General features: G+C 38.3%; 1 protein-coding gene across 39 annotated transcripts in view; it reads right to left on the minus strand.

The window, feature by feature from the left end:
- ANK3 (ankyrin 3) overlaps positions 1-16,750 on the minus strand; it is a 439,766-nt gene that overhangs the window by 147,614 nt on the left and 275,402 nt on the right. For all 39 annotated transcript variants that reach the window (XM_034777631.1, XM_034777660.1, XM_034777654.1 and 36 more), the window contains 3 exons: positions 9,228-9,326; positions 3,281-3,478; positions 955-1,053 (listed from right to left, as the gene is read on the minus strand). In XM_034777631.1, the coding sequence (XP_034633522.1) occupies positions 955-1,053; positions 3,281-3,478; positions 9,228-9,326 (396 nt within the window). The remainder of the gene's footprint in view (positions 1-954; positions 1,054-3,280; positions 3,479-9,227; positions 9,327-16,750) is intronic.

The raw sequence follows: 16,750 nt of genomic DNA on the forward strand, positions 1-16,750 counted from the left end.
TGGTCTCCCCCTGTGAAATTAGGTCTTTTGTGTGTTTTTACGCTGTACTATACAGATTTCATTGGAGGAGACCAACGTTTCTTATACTGGGGATCCTGACCCAAAAGGGAGTTGCGGGGGCGGGGGGGGGGTCACAAGGTTATTTTAGTGGGGGTCACAGCTTTGTCACCCTTAATTCTGCGCTGCCTTCAGACTGGGTGGCCGGAGAGTGGTGGCTGCTAACTGAGGGCCCAGCTCTGGAGGCAGCAGCACAGAAGTAAGGGTGGCAATACGACACTATGCCATCCTTACTTCTGCGCTGCTGCTGGCAGTGGCTCTGCCTTCAGAGCTACCAACTAGCAGCCCTGGCTCTCCAGCTGCCCAGCTCTGATGGCAGTGCCGCCACCAGCAGCAACACAGAAGTAAGAGTAGCAGTACTGCAATCCCCCCTACAATAACCTTGTGCCTCCCCCCCACCCCAGCTTCTTTGGGTCAGGACCCCTACAATTACAACACACTGAAATTTCAGATTTAAATAGCTGAAATCATGAAATTTACAATTTTTAAAATCCTATGACCATGAAATTGACCAAAATGGACCATGAATTTGGTAGGGCCCTACGCATAACCCTTCAAAATAGGGTTTTTGTTGACCTTCTACATGGGAGTGAATTTCACTCCATGTGTATAAAACTGTAGGAAGAAATATGGAGAACCTTTCTAAAAATCTGCCCCATTTCTTCTGATGAGATATCATCTTTGTATTTTAAAATAAATTCATTATGTAGGTGTTCTGATCCGATGGTGTAATGAGTAAATTTCTATTTGCATTTGTTAATCTGTTCCTATCTAGTTGAAAATCATTTTTTACTTTTAATAGTGTATATTTATTAAGCAATGCACATGTATCATCTAATTGAAGAGTGTTGCATTGGCACTAGAAACCACGCCATACATGCAAACAATGCTTCTTACCTCAGTTACAGCTTGGATAGATGCACCATGTTTCAGGAGAAGTTCCATAACCTTAATTCTGTTCTTCTTGCAGGCAATGTGAAGAGGTGTGAAACCATTCTGTTAATGAGAAAGGAAATACTTTCATAGACCACCTACGTCATTACTAAAGTTTGTTTTACTGAATTATTTTTGTCACTATTTTTTCTTTCACTATTTTTGCGCAAATTAACTTAATTTTAATAAGATCATTTTCTCACATGAAATATATTACTAATACAATATATTCTAAAGAAAAATATTTCTACAACTTGTATAGTGTACATTTAAAACTGCCACCTTATTTGTGATTAAATGGTAAAACAGAAAAGAAACCAAGTGAAACAAGAAAACAAGCTATCCAGAATATCCAAGACTGGTAATGTGCTGCTTACAATAGTATCTTCAATACATACATATAAAAGAGCTTCCACAGAGAAGTTTTAAAAACAGGTTACCGAATTGGGCCTCAAATCTGATGAAAATTAACTAAATTAGCTACAGTAGTATAGAATGCCATATGCTTTCATAGACACACAGGGTGAGTGAGGTCATATCTTTTATTGGACCAACTTCTGTTGGTGGGAGAGACAAGCTTACAAGCTACACAGAGCTCCTGTCTCTCTCATCAACAGAAGTTGGTCCAATAAAAGATATTACCTCATGCACCTTGTCTCTCTAATACCCTGGGTCCAACATGGCTACAATAACACTAGATACAACACATGCCTTCATAGCATTCAATCAGTGCAAGTGTATGTTCCACTTAAGTATAAACAGAGCCTCCATTTATCTGGGCCCATTAATATAGGATAATGACCCAGAGAAACTAGTACTAAAGAACTGGAAAATGGGCCAAATGAAGCATAATTGGGACAAAACTGGTCACCAGGAATATCTGGATGTAAGGGGGCTCTTTGGGTGGCAGAGAGCTACCAAAACAGCTCTGTGTTGCCCCCTGTCTTTTGAGGTCCTCAGCAAAGAAGGCACATCATGGAAGTATCAGCAGAAGAAGCAACTTGATCAGAGTGCATTGCATTCTGGTTATTTTTTATTAGTATAATGGTCCTTAGGAAGCTGCTATAAGACAAGACAACTTAGAACAGTTCTGAGGTTGCTCTGAGACGCAGAATACAGGAGGTACAATTGAAAATCATTTTTACTCCCTCCCCAATTCTTGTGCCTTAGCCGGAATAGAGAAACTGACCCTATGCATGAATGAGTTGGGGGATAAGGAGATTTATGGCTATCTGATCCAGACAAGTGATTGGCTGCCATCCAGCAACCCTGCCCAAGATATGCTGACATATTTAATGAGACTTCAGTAATTTCAGAATGCAGCCAAAATAAATATTACAGGACTAGAAGCCAAGCAGAATTCTGCACTCACCAAAGGGACAGACATAGTACAATGGCCTTCCCCCAAAGCAATGAAGATACGATGAGGGGTTTGTATGGAAGAGAGTGGCTGAGAGAGCAATGAACCTGGTAAATCAGGTCAATTGTAAAAAAAAGAATCAAACCAACCCTGATTGTGTAGAGGTTTGTAGTTCCGTACAGAACTCATGTAGTACTTATGAAATCAACTGCCTAACAGCATTGACCTGAGCCCAGTACAACACCAAAGTACAGTACAATTACTGTAAGAATTTAAATTTGTCTAGGATGATTATTAAAGGTATATTTATACAGACATATTTCTTTACAAAGTGAGCCATGAGAATACCTTAAAACAATATATACACACATTCGGACACAGTTTATTTGTATGAAAAGGCAGTTTGTTTTGTTTTTAATGTAGAGAAGTGAGTACAAAGATGCAACTCAGTAAGAATACTGGATATTTGTTACATTACTTATTCTTGTTTTGCAAATTTCAGAACTTTGTGTACTCAAATATCCTCTTTATTTTAAATGTCACTTATTCATTTCCTCTTTGCAAATGTTTAGAAAATCAGAATTTCTCCCAGGCTGACAACTGCAGCAGTTAAGATTGCAGTCACTCATTCTACTCAGAATTAGAGAATCACAATAAATATCAAAATGCAAAGGGGCTCTGGTTACACTAGAAATTACATAAATCACTATTAACTATCCATAAGCAACAGTTACACAGACTGCACAAGAAAAAAAGTTAATATCAAATTAGAGCTACAGTAACTTCTCTTGAACTCTACAAATACAGCATTAGCCTCACTGAATGTCAGACCCTGTAAACTTTCAACCAACAGAAAATAACTTTCAAATATTAGACACTGCAACTTTAGAAAACCGTTTAGCTGTGACTAGTAACCCACTGCGTACTCACCAGTGCTTTGGCATTAGGATTAGCTTTCTCATCCAAGAGAACCTTGGCAACTTTGAAGTGGCCACAGTGGGCGGCAACATGCAGTGCAGTCAGATAGTCATTAGTGACGTCATCAACAGGCACGTTGTGCTGAATCAGAAGCTGAACACAGTTTAAATGATCTCCTTGTGTTGCCATGTGCAATGGAGACAAACCATTCTGTAAATAAAAAGAAACAAATTGAAAGGGACAGACATATAGAATTGCATGCTTGTCACTGAAAAGTTTCTTTGCAACAGAGGTTTACAAGCTCCTTTGTTATGAGAAATCCCACGCTGCATTATATAGAAACTAAGTGCACTGGGTCAACTTCTGAGGTCTTTACTCAAGTAAAATTCCCATGGAACTTTGAGTTTGCCTGAGTAAAGAGTAAAGTCAGGTGTACACTAGAAAACGTTTGATGACATAGCTATACCAGCAAACATCTACCAGCAACCCCTCTTAGAGTAGATGCAGCTTATACAGGTTCCCTCAGTGAAATAAATTATATTGGCCAAAGCACTTTTATGGCAATATATAAATGTACCTACACTTGGCTTTTAACAATATAGAAATGTCTTAAACCACCATCCTGAATGGTCATTAGTAAAACTGCAAAAGTTTCTAGTGTAGACCTGCCCTAAGTAAAAACTCAGGATTTGGCCCAATGAAAAGCATTGAAAAGCCAAGTTTTCTAAGGAGAAATCTGTTGGACATTCATCTTTATGAACAATAGTTGTGATGAAAATGTGTTTTATACTGCTCACAAAACTCAAGCAACAATGTACTTTTACATATACATACACAAAATAAATTGTATGCACAAACCACACAAAGAAATAACTCAGATAGAATTCTGAATTACTGATTCCATTTCCTGGTGTTAGGATTAAAACAAGAACAAATAGACAGGAACAAAATAGATGTTGTTTGGATGAATGCATAACGGCGCCTTAAGCAGATAATGTACCTAAAATTACCTGCTTCACTTTGATTTATTTAGTGATTTAAATTTATCAATCAAAAGTGAAAAATCTTTGGTAAAGTTTTAATCAGTATTCAATTATATTTTTACAAAAACTGATTCCAGTTCAGTTGCTACTAAAATAAAAAGTAATGTTGGGTGATAACCTAATACAAATGGTTGAAATATGATTTTTAGATCTAAAATACACCATGCTTACTAACATGAAGATATCAAAACTCTTTTTTACAGATGTGGTGCCCTCATGTGACCATGGTTAGCATAAGCAAAGCACCAATGTAACTACTCAGTGGCTGTTCACAGACTTTCTGAAGCGGAGGACTGCTTTTTTCCCCTTTTTTAAAAACATGATCGTATAATAACAGGAATGACAAAGGTTATAAATAAAGGAGGAAATGCAAAGTAAACATGTTTTTAAAAGCAACGTAGAAGAAGGTGAAAGCAAACAGGCTAGCTGAGTGACATCATTTTAAACTATATTTAATTTATAAAAGCAGGGGTTCTCAGACTGGACCAAATCTTAAAAGTAAGACTATTTTGTGGGCACCTCTCCCAGTATCATGCCACACGTCAGCAGGAATTGTTTACATGGAAAATTGGTATTTGGAAAATATTTAATGTAGAGTTAGTGCAACGTGATTAAGCTTTCTGGGCCACAGCTGAGAACAGCTGGTGTAAAGAATTCCCCTAAGCTATTTGTTTACAGTAAGAGTCACTAAGAGGGTTCAACGCAGTTCTGTTAAATAGTGAAATGAGGAGCTTCTTCAAGTGAGAAAAGTGTAGTTTATTATCTTAACAAGAAGAGTGAATAAATTGCCCTTGTATAACTTAATAGGATGGGATGACTTGGAATACACAGAAGGAATTCCAAGTCTCAGAGGCAGCTACAGAGGAGGGAGTGCTGTGGCCATGATAACACAGAATGATGTGGGAAGGGGTCAGCAGAAGATGAAAGAATACAGTGAACATAGATATGAGGTGCAGAGACTGAGGGAGAGTAGGGTGGATTATAAAATAGGAGCAGAGATGGCCAAGAAACACATCTAAGTGGAAGAGTTGGCAGGAATCTGGAGAAAAGCTTTGAGAATCAGAGAAATGCAGCAGATAGCCAGAAGGAACAGCACAGACCGGGGTTGGGACTGGATAATAAAGAATCTCAGCAGTAGACAACTAGAGGGATGATGAACGATGATCTTGTAGTTAAAGCACACAACTGGGAACATGTTTTATTCCTGGTTCTATTGCTGTATAGATATGCTATGTGATCCCAGGCCAGCCATTTAACATTTCTGTGCCCATATCTCTCCACTTGTAAATGCTTCTCTACCACAGCCACATTATAAGACATAATTCACTGATGTTTGTAAAGAGCACTTTGGGGTCCTACTGCCAAGGAGAACATACAAGGCAAGGAGTTCAGTAGAAATCGGGGAGGGGAAATAGAAACCAAGCGGTTGATGGTCATATGATATTTGAGAAGAAAAGTAGCAAAAGACCAGAGAGATCAAAATATTATAGCAAACCGCTGAGTGGCAAAGACAAATGGCTTTTAGAATAGTAAAAATAATGACATGTAGCTCTTACATAGCTCATCCTTCATCTGTAGCTGTCAAATTGCTTTACAAAGGGTAGGGGGAGTTTCATTAAGTTCATTTTTTTAAAAAACCATGGAAACAGGCATACAGAGACGAAGTCACCTGCCCACTGTCTCACACACCAAGTCATCAGCAAACTCAGGACTTGATTTGAGGTCTCTTGACTTCTAGTCCCATGTCCTGTCCATTAGGCCATTGTGCCTCCCATATGAATAAAACTAAGGATGTAATAATGTGAAAAGGGCCTACAGTGTACTCAACAATCTTTACTAGGAAATAATAAGAACTTTTTCCATGGATCGGCCTTAAGGCTTTTTTGTTCTTCTGAAAGAATTCTATGAGCCATCTGAAAGCTGTAAAAGTTAAAAATCTTTCCAAAGAATGTGTCCTGTTTCGAGGAAGTTCTTACTTGATTAGAAGAGAACTCAGCCAAGTATTTTTTCCAGAGGACAATACTGTAGTTCAGTGCCAACTGAATGTCATTCAGTGGTATTCTGCCTCTCAGCTTACGTCACAAGTTCTGTCAAAATTGACATATCAGAGAGAAAGCCCAAGCAGCAGAACTTCTGTTTTTTTCTTCACTTTTTCTTATGTGCCTCTATAGAATAAGATTTCAGGATTGTCACTGCATGCCTGTAGAGTTGGTGTGAAGTGATGGAAACAACTACAAGCATGGTTGAGAGCTCTTTTTGTCAAGAATATCACCAGATTGAATCATCATATGGTTTCACAGTCTGTTACTTTCTAATTTTTAAGTCCTCAGCCATTTTGACTTTACAAATTACACGTGTGGTATACAGCTACAGTAAGGCATACAGCTACAGTAAGGCATGTATCTATGCCATACCAAGAGTCCTAGACTATTGTGATATCAGAGGTAACTCAACAAATCACCACCCTTATTCTACAGCTAATTTCCATGTCACAATTGAATTATTTGTATAAGGGAGACTGCACATAAGGTCGATTACTTGGGCCAACTAGCACATACCTGCGCCCAATGGCCACCCACACAAATCAACACAAATCTCCCAGCACAACCCCCCTGACACAAATCAACCAAACCTCCCACATAACACAACCAGCATACACAATAACCCCAAATACACACTGCCCCTCATGCCAGCATACCCTCGTCATTCACCATCCACGCAAATTAATACAAAACTCTCAATACAACTCCCCCTACACACAAATCAACACAACCACTCACACAATAACAACATTACCACCACACACAAAACCCCCAAATATCACTCTGAAGTCAAGAATGTCTGTTGAGTCAGTGTGAAGTGATGAAAACAACTACAAGCATGGTTGAGAGCTCTTTTTATTTAGAATATCATCAGATTCAATCATGACTGTGATTCATGGCCTATTACTGTTCAGTTTTAAAGTTCTCAGCTGTTTTTGGCTTGTTTACACACAACTTTATGAATTACACATGTGTGACAGAATGGGCTTTTAGCTACTTGTTTTTTAATATGTAGTTTAGTTAATCTAGGGCTTGCCTAGTATTGTAGTGTTAGGTGCCACATTGCTGAATACAGTTATTTAATCACTTTGTAGGCCAGTGTCTGCAGCATGCAGCTATATTACTTTAAATCCAGCAACACAGCCTCTGATTTTTCTGATATGTTCTATCTGATACAAGATAATAAGGTTTAGGGAAGGTTTGTGGTTCTCATCTTTTGAAACCACTACTTCAAGTTTGAAGGACACCCTGGAAAAAGGAAAAGATTAAAGAACTACTGAACTAGTATTCAAAAAGCTAGTTCAATTTCAGGATAATGGCAAGAACTGGCAATTTACACCACAAAAAAGTGATAAAATTCCTCAGAAGAGTCATTGTATTATTATGATGGAAAAACAAAGCAATGGGGGTATAAAAGTTGTTTACATTAAACAAATCAAAGAGCCACTAGTGATTGGGAAGAGCCCCTGAAAGGTGGGTCAAACTAATCCTGAGGAGAAGAGGCACTCGGTAGAGGAGAAAAGTGTGCGTCAGGAAAGCTGCACGGCCTTTCCCCAGGTAAAGCTGCAGAGGGCTCCTTGAAGCTGGCTGTGTTCCTACCGACTCATGCAGCAGACCCTACTGTAACTAGCAATGGGAGGGACTCCTATATACAGGGCTGGAAGCCTAGGGCTTTGGGAGTCAATAAAAATTCCACATCTAGAGGATGTGCAGGACCTCTCCTCTGCTCACATCAGATTAGCCATGATAGCACATGTGCAATTGTCTCGGGGAGCAGACAGAAGGTGGCACCCTAGCCCAGGCCATGTGCCAGATATATCCCACAGAAAGCAAAACAGGTCAACAAGAAAAACTTAAATTATTAAAAATAAAAATCAAGGAAACCCCAAAACTTCTAGAGGCAAGTAAAAGAGGAGGAAGAGAGAATAAGACAGGTTAGGAGAAGACAGAAGCAGTAAATGCGCTGGGGCATGGCATGTAGGGAGAAAGGTTTGTGTATAAGGGATCCTGTGAGAGGGGCTCCAACAAGCTGCACTAGTACATCAGGATTTTTCATGACAGGTTTCTCCACCCAAGTATATCTACTCTAAAAGGAGGAAACAAAGGTCTCTCTCTCTCTCCCCTCCCCTCTCCTCCCCCCACCCAAAGGAGGAGGGGAGGAGGAGACGTACAGTGGTGTCATTAAAAAATCAGTTACTATGCTTTGATTTTAAATCAGAGAGAACTCTGGTGCTTGAATTGCCACTGTATAGCAAGGGTTGGCAAATGCTAACTTTTTAATGGGAACCCCTGCATTTGAAGTAGGCTGCCCACTCCAATGAAGATGATTTGAAATTTCCACGAACAGCCTTATGGAATGATAGCAATGTATTTGCTATGCTCTGACAAAGTGTAGAGATAGGAAATGGAAGAACTCGGTAATGAACCAAGAGCTCTGCAAATTACAGCAGCCTCTGCAAAGAGACATTACTACATTTTTATCTTTTATCCCTGTGGTACCTTTGAAACAAGTTAAAGACATAGTCTGTATGTGTGCAGTACAGAACAGTCCCATGGAAGCAAATGTTTTCTAGTCATCTGAATTCTGAGGACCAGTATATATCATATTGCTCTTTTTGCTGAGAAGGAATCTTTTTCCTGTATGCAAAAATATCTCAATTAAATGTCTATGAACAACACATACTGTTTGATACATGCACATAAGCACACTACAAACTACACTCAGTTTTGAGGGTCTCCAACACAGTTACTTTAAATAGTAGTTATGAAGCTGGACCATTATCACAAGAAACGTAATCTATCTAAGATATACATAATTACATCCAGAGAATCTTCAAAGATTATTCTAGCCAATGGGTGCACAATACCATTTACCTTGGTTTTGGATAGAATGGGGGCCCCACGATCAAGCAGCATTTTCACAACCTGTTCATGCCCACTTCTTGCTCCACAGTGGAGAGGTGTCAACCCGTCCTATTGAACACAAGAATTATAAACCGTTAATTTCAGATATTGTTCATATTTTAAGTATGCATTATTGCATTGAGTTTTTGAGTGTTGTTAACAATATGAGAGTAATGAATAATTAATACAACAGATCAAATAACATTCCTTGAATAATTTATTCCACAAATGACATGATATTTTCAAACAGAATATTCTTTATGTTTTCATTATGTATCCAGCTCTTGCATGTATACATCTAGGATGACAGCAGAACTGTATGGTCAATTTGTAATTCAGACCTCAGCTATACTACATAAATCTGTGTTCGTTGAACTTTTTTAAAAATAGGCTCAGCACATGACGGGTTTAAACTAAAGACCCTTTGAGTGTGATTTTCTAAAACTGCACATACAATTTCACACCTAATTTGTGCATGCATTTACCATGACGGCATACACAAACAGCCTTCAACTTCCTAAGACGTGGGTCCAAATGTGGTAATTTCATGTACAAATTAGGCATTCCATGCACATGGATTTTTGACATGTACACATTTTAGAAAATCAGGTCCATGATTTGGTCAGTGTGGACCAGGTAAATGTGTGTGATTCCCATTTTGAAAAACACATTATTTAGACTTGAAAATGGTATTATAAAATGGCTTCAATTTGCTTTTGACTGGTCCACACTCCCTGAGCAAAATGTCTTAAACCCATGTTGTAAAATTGGGTTTAAACTATCATCTATCTTTTATAGCGTAGATAGGAGCCTTGAGGTTATATGACTGGTTGAGCAAGTCAGTCTAAACTTATTCCCTTTTTTGGGACAGTTTTTTTAATTCTATCACACACTCATTTGCCCAGCACTAGTTGTTTTCATTTAAAAATACCTTCCTTAAATAAGATGATGACATCTTCTGAGATTTACAGGGTTTTTACAAATTGATTTGATTATTCCTTGACCTGTACCCTGCTTACAATGTTTAAATAATCTGTCTTGTGCACTGAATACTAGGATGGAACATACTGTATTTGCCTTAAGCAATTCAGAGTAAAGTCAGCACTGACTTTTTCAGTGCCACATGACATTATGCCTGTTACAAATAGTAATGTCATGGCTTCCAGAAAAACAGAAAAGAAAAATAAAGCATTTTCAGTCATATCAAACCTTCTTATTTGATATAACCAAAACAAATCAACAGGAGATGGAGCAGCATAGCATATATACTGCATATGCACTAAATACTTCAGTGGAGCTTTTCCTATAACAAAGATATAATTAAATTATCAAAAAAGTCAGAAAAATAAGTATTATCATTTTATATACTGTACAATAAATGAAGGAGTCTTTTTTCACCGTCCAATAAATACCATCCCAAAATGCATATAGATTGTATTGTCTAAAAATATGTTACAACAGTTTCATAAAACTGATTATTACCTCAAAGAATTTAACACACAAATGTAAAGGTGCTGTGCTATTCACACATCTTAGAACCATTAAGATAAGTAGTTATTGCTTGAAACTTTTTCTCACATGTAATCATTTAATTTCTTCCTTGACATTTCTTAATTTATTTCTCTAAGCTAAATCATCAATTTATGATCTGCTCAGAGTAAGTGGCAGCCCAGGAGTTAGCTGAAATTCAGAGAGCCTTACAATCCCTAACTGTCTGGGCCCTTTGTATTTAATTTTTCCACAATACTACTCCAACCTCTGCTTGCCTTATTTGTACAAGTGCTTCCATTTAAGTTGATGGATGGAGCTGATTTTGTTCCTGATGAAGTCAATGAGAATTTGTCACTGACAGCCTGGAGGAGGAGTCAAAGGGCTATTTGCATGTGTAAAGGCAACAGGATTTGTCCCAAGATATCCTTAGCTTACCATGATTTCTGTAATTTATACCATACACTATCTGCTTTCTTGTGTTATTTAATTCTCTAAAGCAGTTGGGGACACAGTTTGTATGGAAGATGCTATACAAAATAAAGTTGTATTGCACTGTGATGTATAACCACGGTTATAGGAAAAAGATATTAAATAGCTATAAACTGTAACTTTATCATCTGCTAGCAAACGTTTATAATGTAGTTTTACCAAAATGTTGCTCAGAAGTATCACACCCCTACCATACCAGCAGTTTCACTGGGCAAGAACATCATGTGTAAAGTAACCAACAGTACAAAAGTAGCGTCCACCCTAAAATGTACAGTGAAAGGAGAAATGAAATTGACCACCCCTACCATACCAGCAGTTTCACTGGAATAGAACATAATGTATAAAGTAATCAGGCAAGTAACCAATGGTACAAAAGTTTTAGCATCCACCCTAAAACATACAGTGAAAGGGAAATGAAATTCACGAACACCAGCTAGCTAAATAGCTGTAAACAAGAACCAAGGAACATAGAATTTAGTTGTCACTTTATCTAGCTGTCTTAGGTATGTATATAGTGCCAATCACCATATTCTCTAGGCATTTCAAGCCAGGCTATTTAAAAGGACACCGAAGCAGTTTAAGCACAAAATGTACCAATGAGACATTTTTTATTTCATGGGGTTGGGAACATCTTCCAGATCCTTACTCCACTAGAGCATTGTTGCATTCTAGGACACATCACCAGCTGGCAAACTCATTCAAATACAACCACAATGGTATAAGGGAGGGAATCCGGGGTATGTGCGGTATACATAGTCAATCAGCCAGAAATATGGAAGGGAAATGGAAGCTGAGTAGCAATGTTGTTGATATTTGAAGGAAGTTAAGTTGCTGTAAGTTAGTTCCTATTCTGGAAAGGTGTATATTGCATACATTTATTCCTGGAGCCAAGACCTGATTCCTCAATACACATTAACTTTACTACATGATAATGATCATCCCTAGAAGATAGAAATACACTATCCAGTGGGTTTTAGAGAATTCTATCATTATTTTTTTAAAATTGTATGAAATACATTTCATTGACAATAAGGAGTTATCTACTACATGTGAATATATACTCACAATGGAAAAACACATCTGAAGGGCTAATATTAACAAAACCTATGCACGATTACTTTGTAATTCTGGAAATTAAATGGCAAAGAACAAAGGCACTGCCTCACAATATGAAATGTAGAAAGTGCATTTAACAACAGTCACGCATTGCTCAATGGACTCTACAGCAATTACAGAATTGCAGCATTTGAGAAATACTTTCAGGTAGTAAACAGTAGCTGTCCCATCAGTCTCAATTTTCATAACTACTGGATTTCCCTATCATCCCTAAATTGTGGTGTACCAGAAAGGGCTAACATCCCATATGATGAGGAGGCACAGGAGTTAAGAATATAGAGAGCTTTTTCTCCCTCTGATGGATGAGGCCAGGGAGGATCCATCTACAGCACGCAGTGTGCACTAGGAGGCCCACCTGATAATGAATTATGTCTCCAGAAGAACAAGTTCTGAGAACTAGGGACATGTCAAGACCCCAGGCTAGTTCAGCAGAAAATACGGGCCCCAGATAACGGTGTGCATACAATTTTCATTCCACTGATTTTAATGAAAATTGAATTGGGCCCCAGAAAAGCAGCCAAGTAAGCTGTGGAATCGTGTCCCTTGCCAAGAGGATTCCTGTGGAAAAGAAGGCAGCAGGCAGCCTGGCTGAATCAGCCAGGGCTTGATTTGGTCCATATTGCATGCATTAGCACAAAATTATATTAGGATGGAATTTAGATACATGTTTGAGGCAGTGGGTCTATAACACTGCTTGCTGCAGTAATGCAAATATTGTGAAGAGTTTGTCAGAATTCCCACTGTACACTGAAACTCCATTTGTCAGAGAGAGAATTTGGCTACAAAAATGTTTTGTACTGAAAAGGCATCAAGGACTGGGAGTGAACGTTTTTTTTTTTTTTAAGTGCTACGTTAGAGAATAAGTGAATAAAAACACAAAATGTGCAGGCTGCTGTTTCTAATATGTATGGAGTTTAGATTAAGGGTTTATGATAAAGTGAGATATTGTGATAAAAAGTGTCTGTTGTACACTCAGCAAGGCTGTATTGCATATGTCACAAGGATTCTAGTTTTCTTATTTATTGTGCATGCTCAATATCATATGTGAAGCATAAATATATCACATGTATTAGGATGCAAACTCCTGTTGATATGATAGTCTGCAATGCCTCAGAAAAAACATTACAAATGATAATGACAATAATATGCAGATTAAGGACTGTCTAAGTATGCACTGACATGATAAATCATATCATCTGTATTATCTACCCCTCTAGAGAACCTGGAGAGGAACTCCTACAATGCCAGTAGGAGAGTAGGAAGAATTGCACTGAGATACAGGATTTCAACAACAGGAGCACACACCATCGCAGCGGCTGCTTCTCTTTCTTTAGCCTCTTAAAATTATTTTTCTCTATCTATCCATCTATCTATCTATAATAAAAATAAACTGTCTGCAGAAAATAACATTAAGTAAGATTTATAACCACTGCACTGGAGCTTCACAGATCATTTTTAACCTCTATCACTGGGCCAGACTCTGATCTCAATTACACTACTGTTAATCCCACTGCCCCCCAGACATGCTTCCAGCATCCAGTCTCAGCTCCAGGGGTGCTCAACTCTTATCTAATATGGAGGAAGACTGAAGAACAGAGCTAGTTCTTCTCTGCTTCCCTGGTGCCTCTCTCCCCATCCCAAAATGGGGTGCCCCTGCAACCACAGGTTCTCCAGCATCTAACAAGATAAAGCAGACTTAGCTAGCCTAACTGACCAGCTGAGAAGCCCCCTTGCATAGCAGAATCTTCTAGTGGCACAGAGCTGCTTATTCCAATTCCTCTTGACACAGCCAGAACCCTCCTGTACTCCAACACTCCTTGGCTACAAAACAAACCTTTGAGGGCTGCAGCTGGGTATATCTTAGAGCAGACCTGAAAGCTGCACTGGGGACCAGACCAGCCTTCGATTAACCTCATGACCGGGGGCATCATGGTGTCTTACAGACACTTTTACCCCTACTCGGGTCCTGCACCAAACACAGTATGACCAGATGCAAGGACTGGGCCTACTTGTTTGTTTTTCAGATCCAGCCATCAGTTAGCACTGAACGTTACATAGCTGAAACATTATGTATTGTACGCATTCTACAATTATTCTGCGCATGTTTAAAACACTTTGAGATGAATCTTAGAACCTGCCTACAACCTTAGTACATGCGCTGTGCACAGGGGAATTCCACTGGAATTGGGGTAGAAGGACTCCTCCCCACAAAGGATCGGCTATGTAGTAGCCACTGCAGCTTCAGGGCAGTATTAACCATCTTGGCTACCTAACTCCCCTCTAAGCATGTGGATTCATGTAGCAGCATATCCACTGCCCCCTAGGCCTGTTCCAACCATCCTGTATTCTTTATCCCATTGCAAACAACTGCGCTCTACCGCAAACCACACCTTCAATGCTGCAAAGGAAGGGAGAATGATAAGATTTGCTCCTCTCATATATTGAAAATACATATGGTATAACAAACACATCATACATGTTGTTACTGTACACTGTTATTTCTTATGCAGGTTCTATGCAGCAGCTTACATATCATCAGATAGATCTTAAAATGGCATGTACAGTATGTTTTCATGTAGATATGAGTGCTGGCCTTTGATTTAACTGCTAATCAGTTGAATAAAGATTACAAGTACTTCTTTGCTAATCCAGGGTAAAATGTGTTTGCTGTGTGCTACATACACAAATTCAGTTTGACACATGCAGTATCAGACAGCCAAAGTAAGTCAAGCTAATTTAATCAACCTCACTAAGTATGCTTTATTTGTTAAAATCTATTCTGGAAGACAGATGGGGGAGAAATCATTAGGGCAATGTTCAATAAATGAGTTACATGAGGTATTAACTAATCTTCATTCAGAATGTTATTTACAAACTACATTGTAAAAGTTGCCCTTGATAGGCATTCACATAGCAGTGCCTAGGTAGGGCTTAGCATGACAATAATTCTTATTTACTGACAAAGATGCTTGAGAATTCAGCACAAAAATCAGAAACCTGCTGCTGCATGTTATGCAAAACAGCTATTTGAACTGTACATGAAGTTTAAAAAATAATAATTTCCACAGTGACGAGAAGAAATATTGGAAAGAATACATGATGGGCACTTTGCTGTGATGAAGCAAAAAAGAAGTGCTGGAGAAGTAGTATTTTGGCCATAGTTGAACAGTGAGTAACTGTAGAATTTGTCTGAGGTACTGAGATGCACAATGGAAAGAACTTACAATACCAAATGAACAATCCGCAGTTCTATGGGCTAAAGTCCAAAGGAATTTGTTTGCCCTGGGAAAATGTGACCATCTGATCATACAGTGGTGACCCTTGAGGACATCATATTTCTAATTACGACCAGGTACAGTAAATCTATGTTTGCATGTCATGAATCCAAGGACTGTGACAATGGACTACAGCTCAAGAAAAGGGAATTGTAGGACATTGGTAAAACATGAATTTCAACATATGACATGTGACTCATATATACCAAAAAGCTAACAAATAAACAGAATGTGGAGACTGTATAAAAATAACTTGCTCAAAACAGTAATCATTGCAAGTAAAAATCCATATTTAGCACCCCACATCTACAGAGCTGCCATGTGAGAAATCACCAGCAAAACTTCTATAAAACGGATGTACACACATATTCAATGATCAGGCATGAGATATAACCAAAGGATGATAAATAATTCCTGTGACCTGGGCGAAGAGATAAGATAAAACAGATACAAAATTATAACAGAAGCACATAACATTTACTACAGTTAAAAAAAAAAAAAACTAAGACTCTGGTAGAATATGGTGAGATGGACATGAACCAGAAAAAGCTACACTGATTAAAGAAATATCACCTCATTCATATTCACTGATCAGAGAAAGTGGAAACATTTTACAAAGAAATAACAAACATCTGCTAACAGTAACTGAGAATGCAACTGAGAAAGAAAATAAACAGATATCCAAGAAGAACAAAACTTAATGAATTGATCCTGTTTCTGAATATGTGACAGAGAATGAACAGTCAGCTAAAGACATGAATGTGCCTAAACACACTTTGCAGTAGATCTGTAAGACTGTTAAAACATACAAAAAACTAATTGAAAGCTGTTGATACTGTAATAACTACATAAAAGATGTTCTTAAGTTAAATCATTGTACTGGTTTGAATTTTTTCAGTGAAGAATCAGAGGAATGGTGGACAAGGAAGAGTCAAGTTTTCAAACATCTTGTAGGTCACACTGTTGCCACACTTCCTGTTCACTCTCAGAGATCCTCTCTCATGAACACAAACAAGCAATTGCAGAGAGTGAGGCAGAGAAAACAGCCAGGCAAGATTGCAGCAGCATCAGTTCTGTTTACTCTGTAAATTACTTCTTGCTAGTTGAATAAATAAATTACCC

This window comes from Trachemys scripta, chromosome 7 (assembly GCF_013100865.1).
Source record: "Trachemys scripta elegans isolate TJP31775 chromosome 7, CAS_Tse_1.0, whole genome shotgun sequence".
Taxonomy (NCBI): domain Eukaryota; kingdom Metazoa; phylum Chordata; order Testudines; family Emydidae; genus Trachemys; species Trachemys scripta.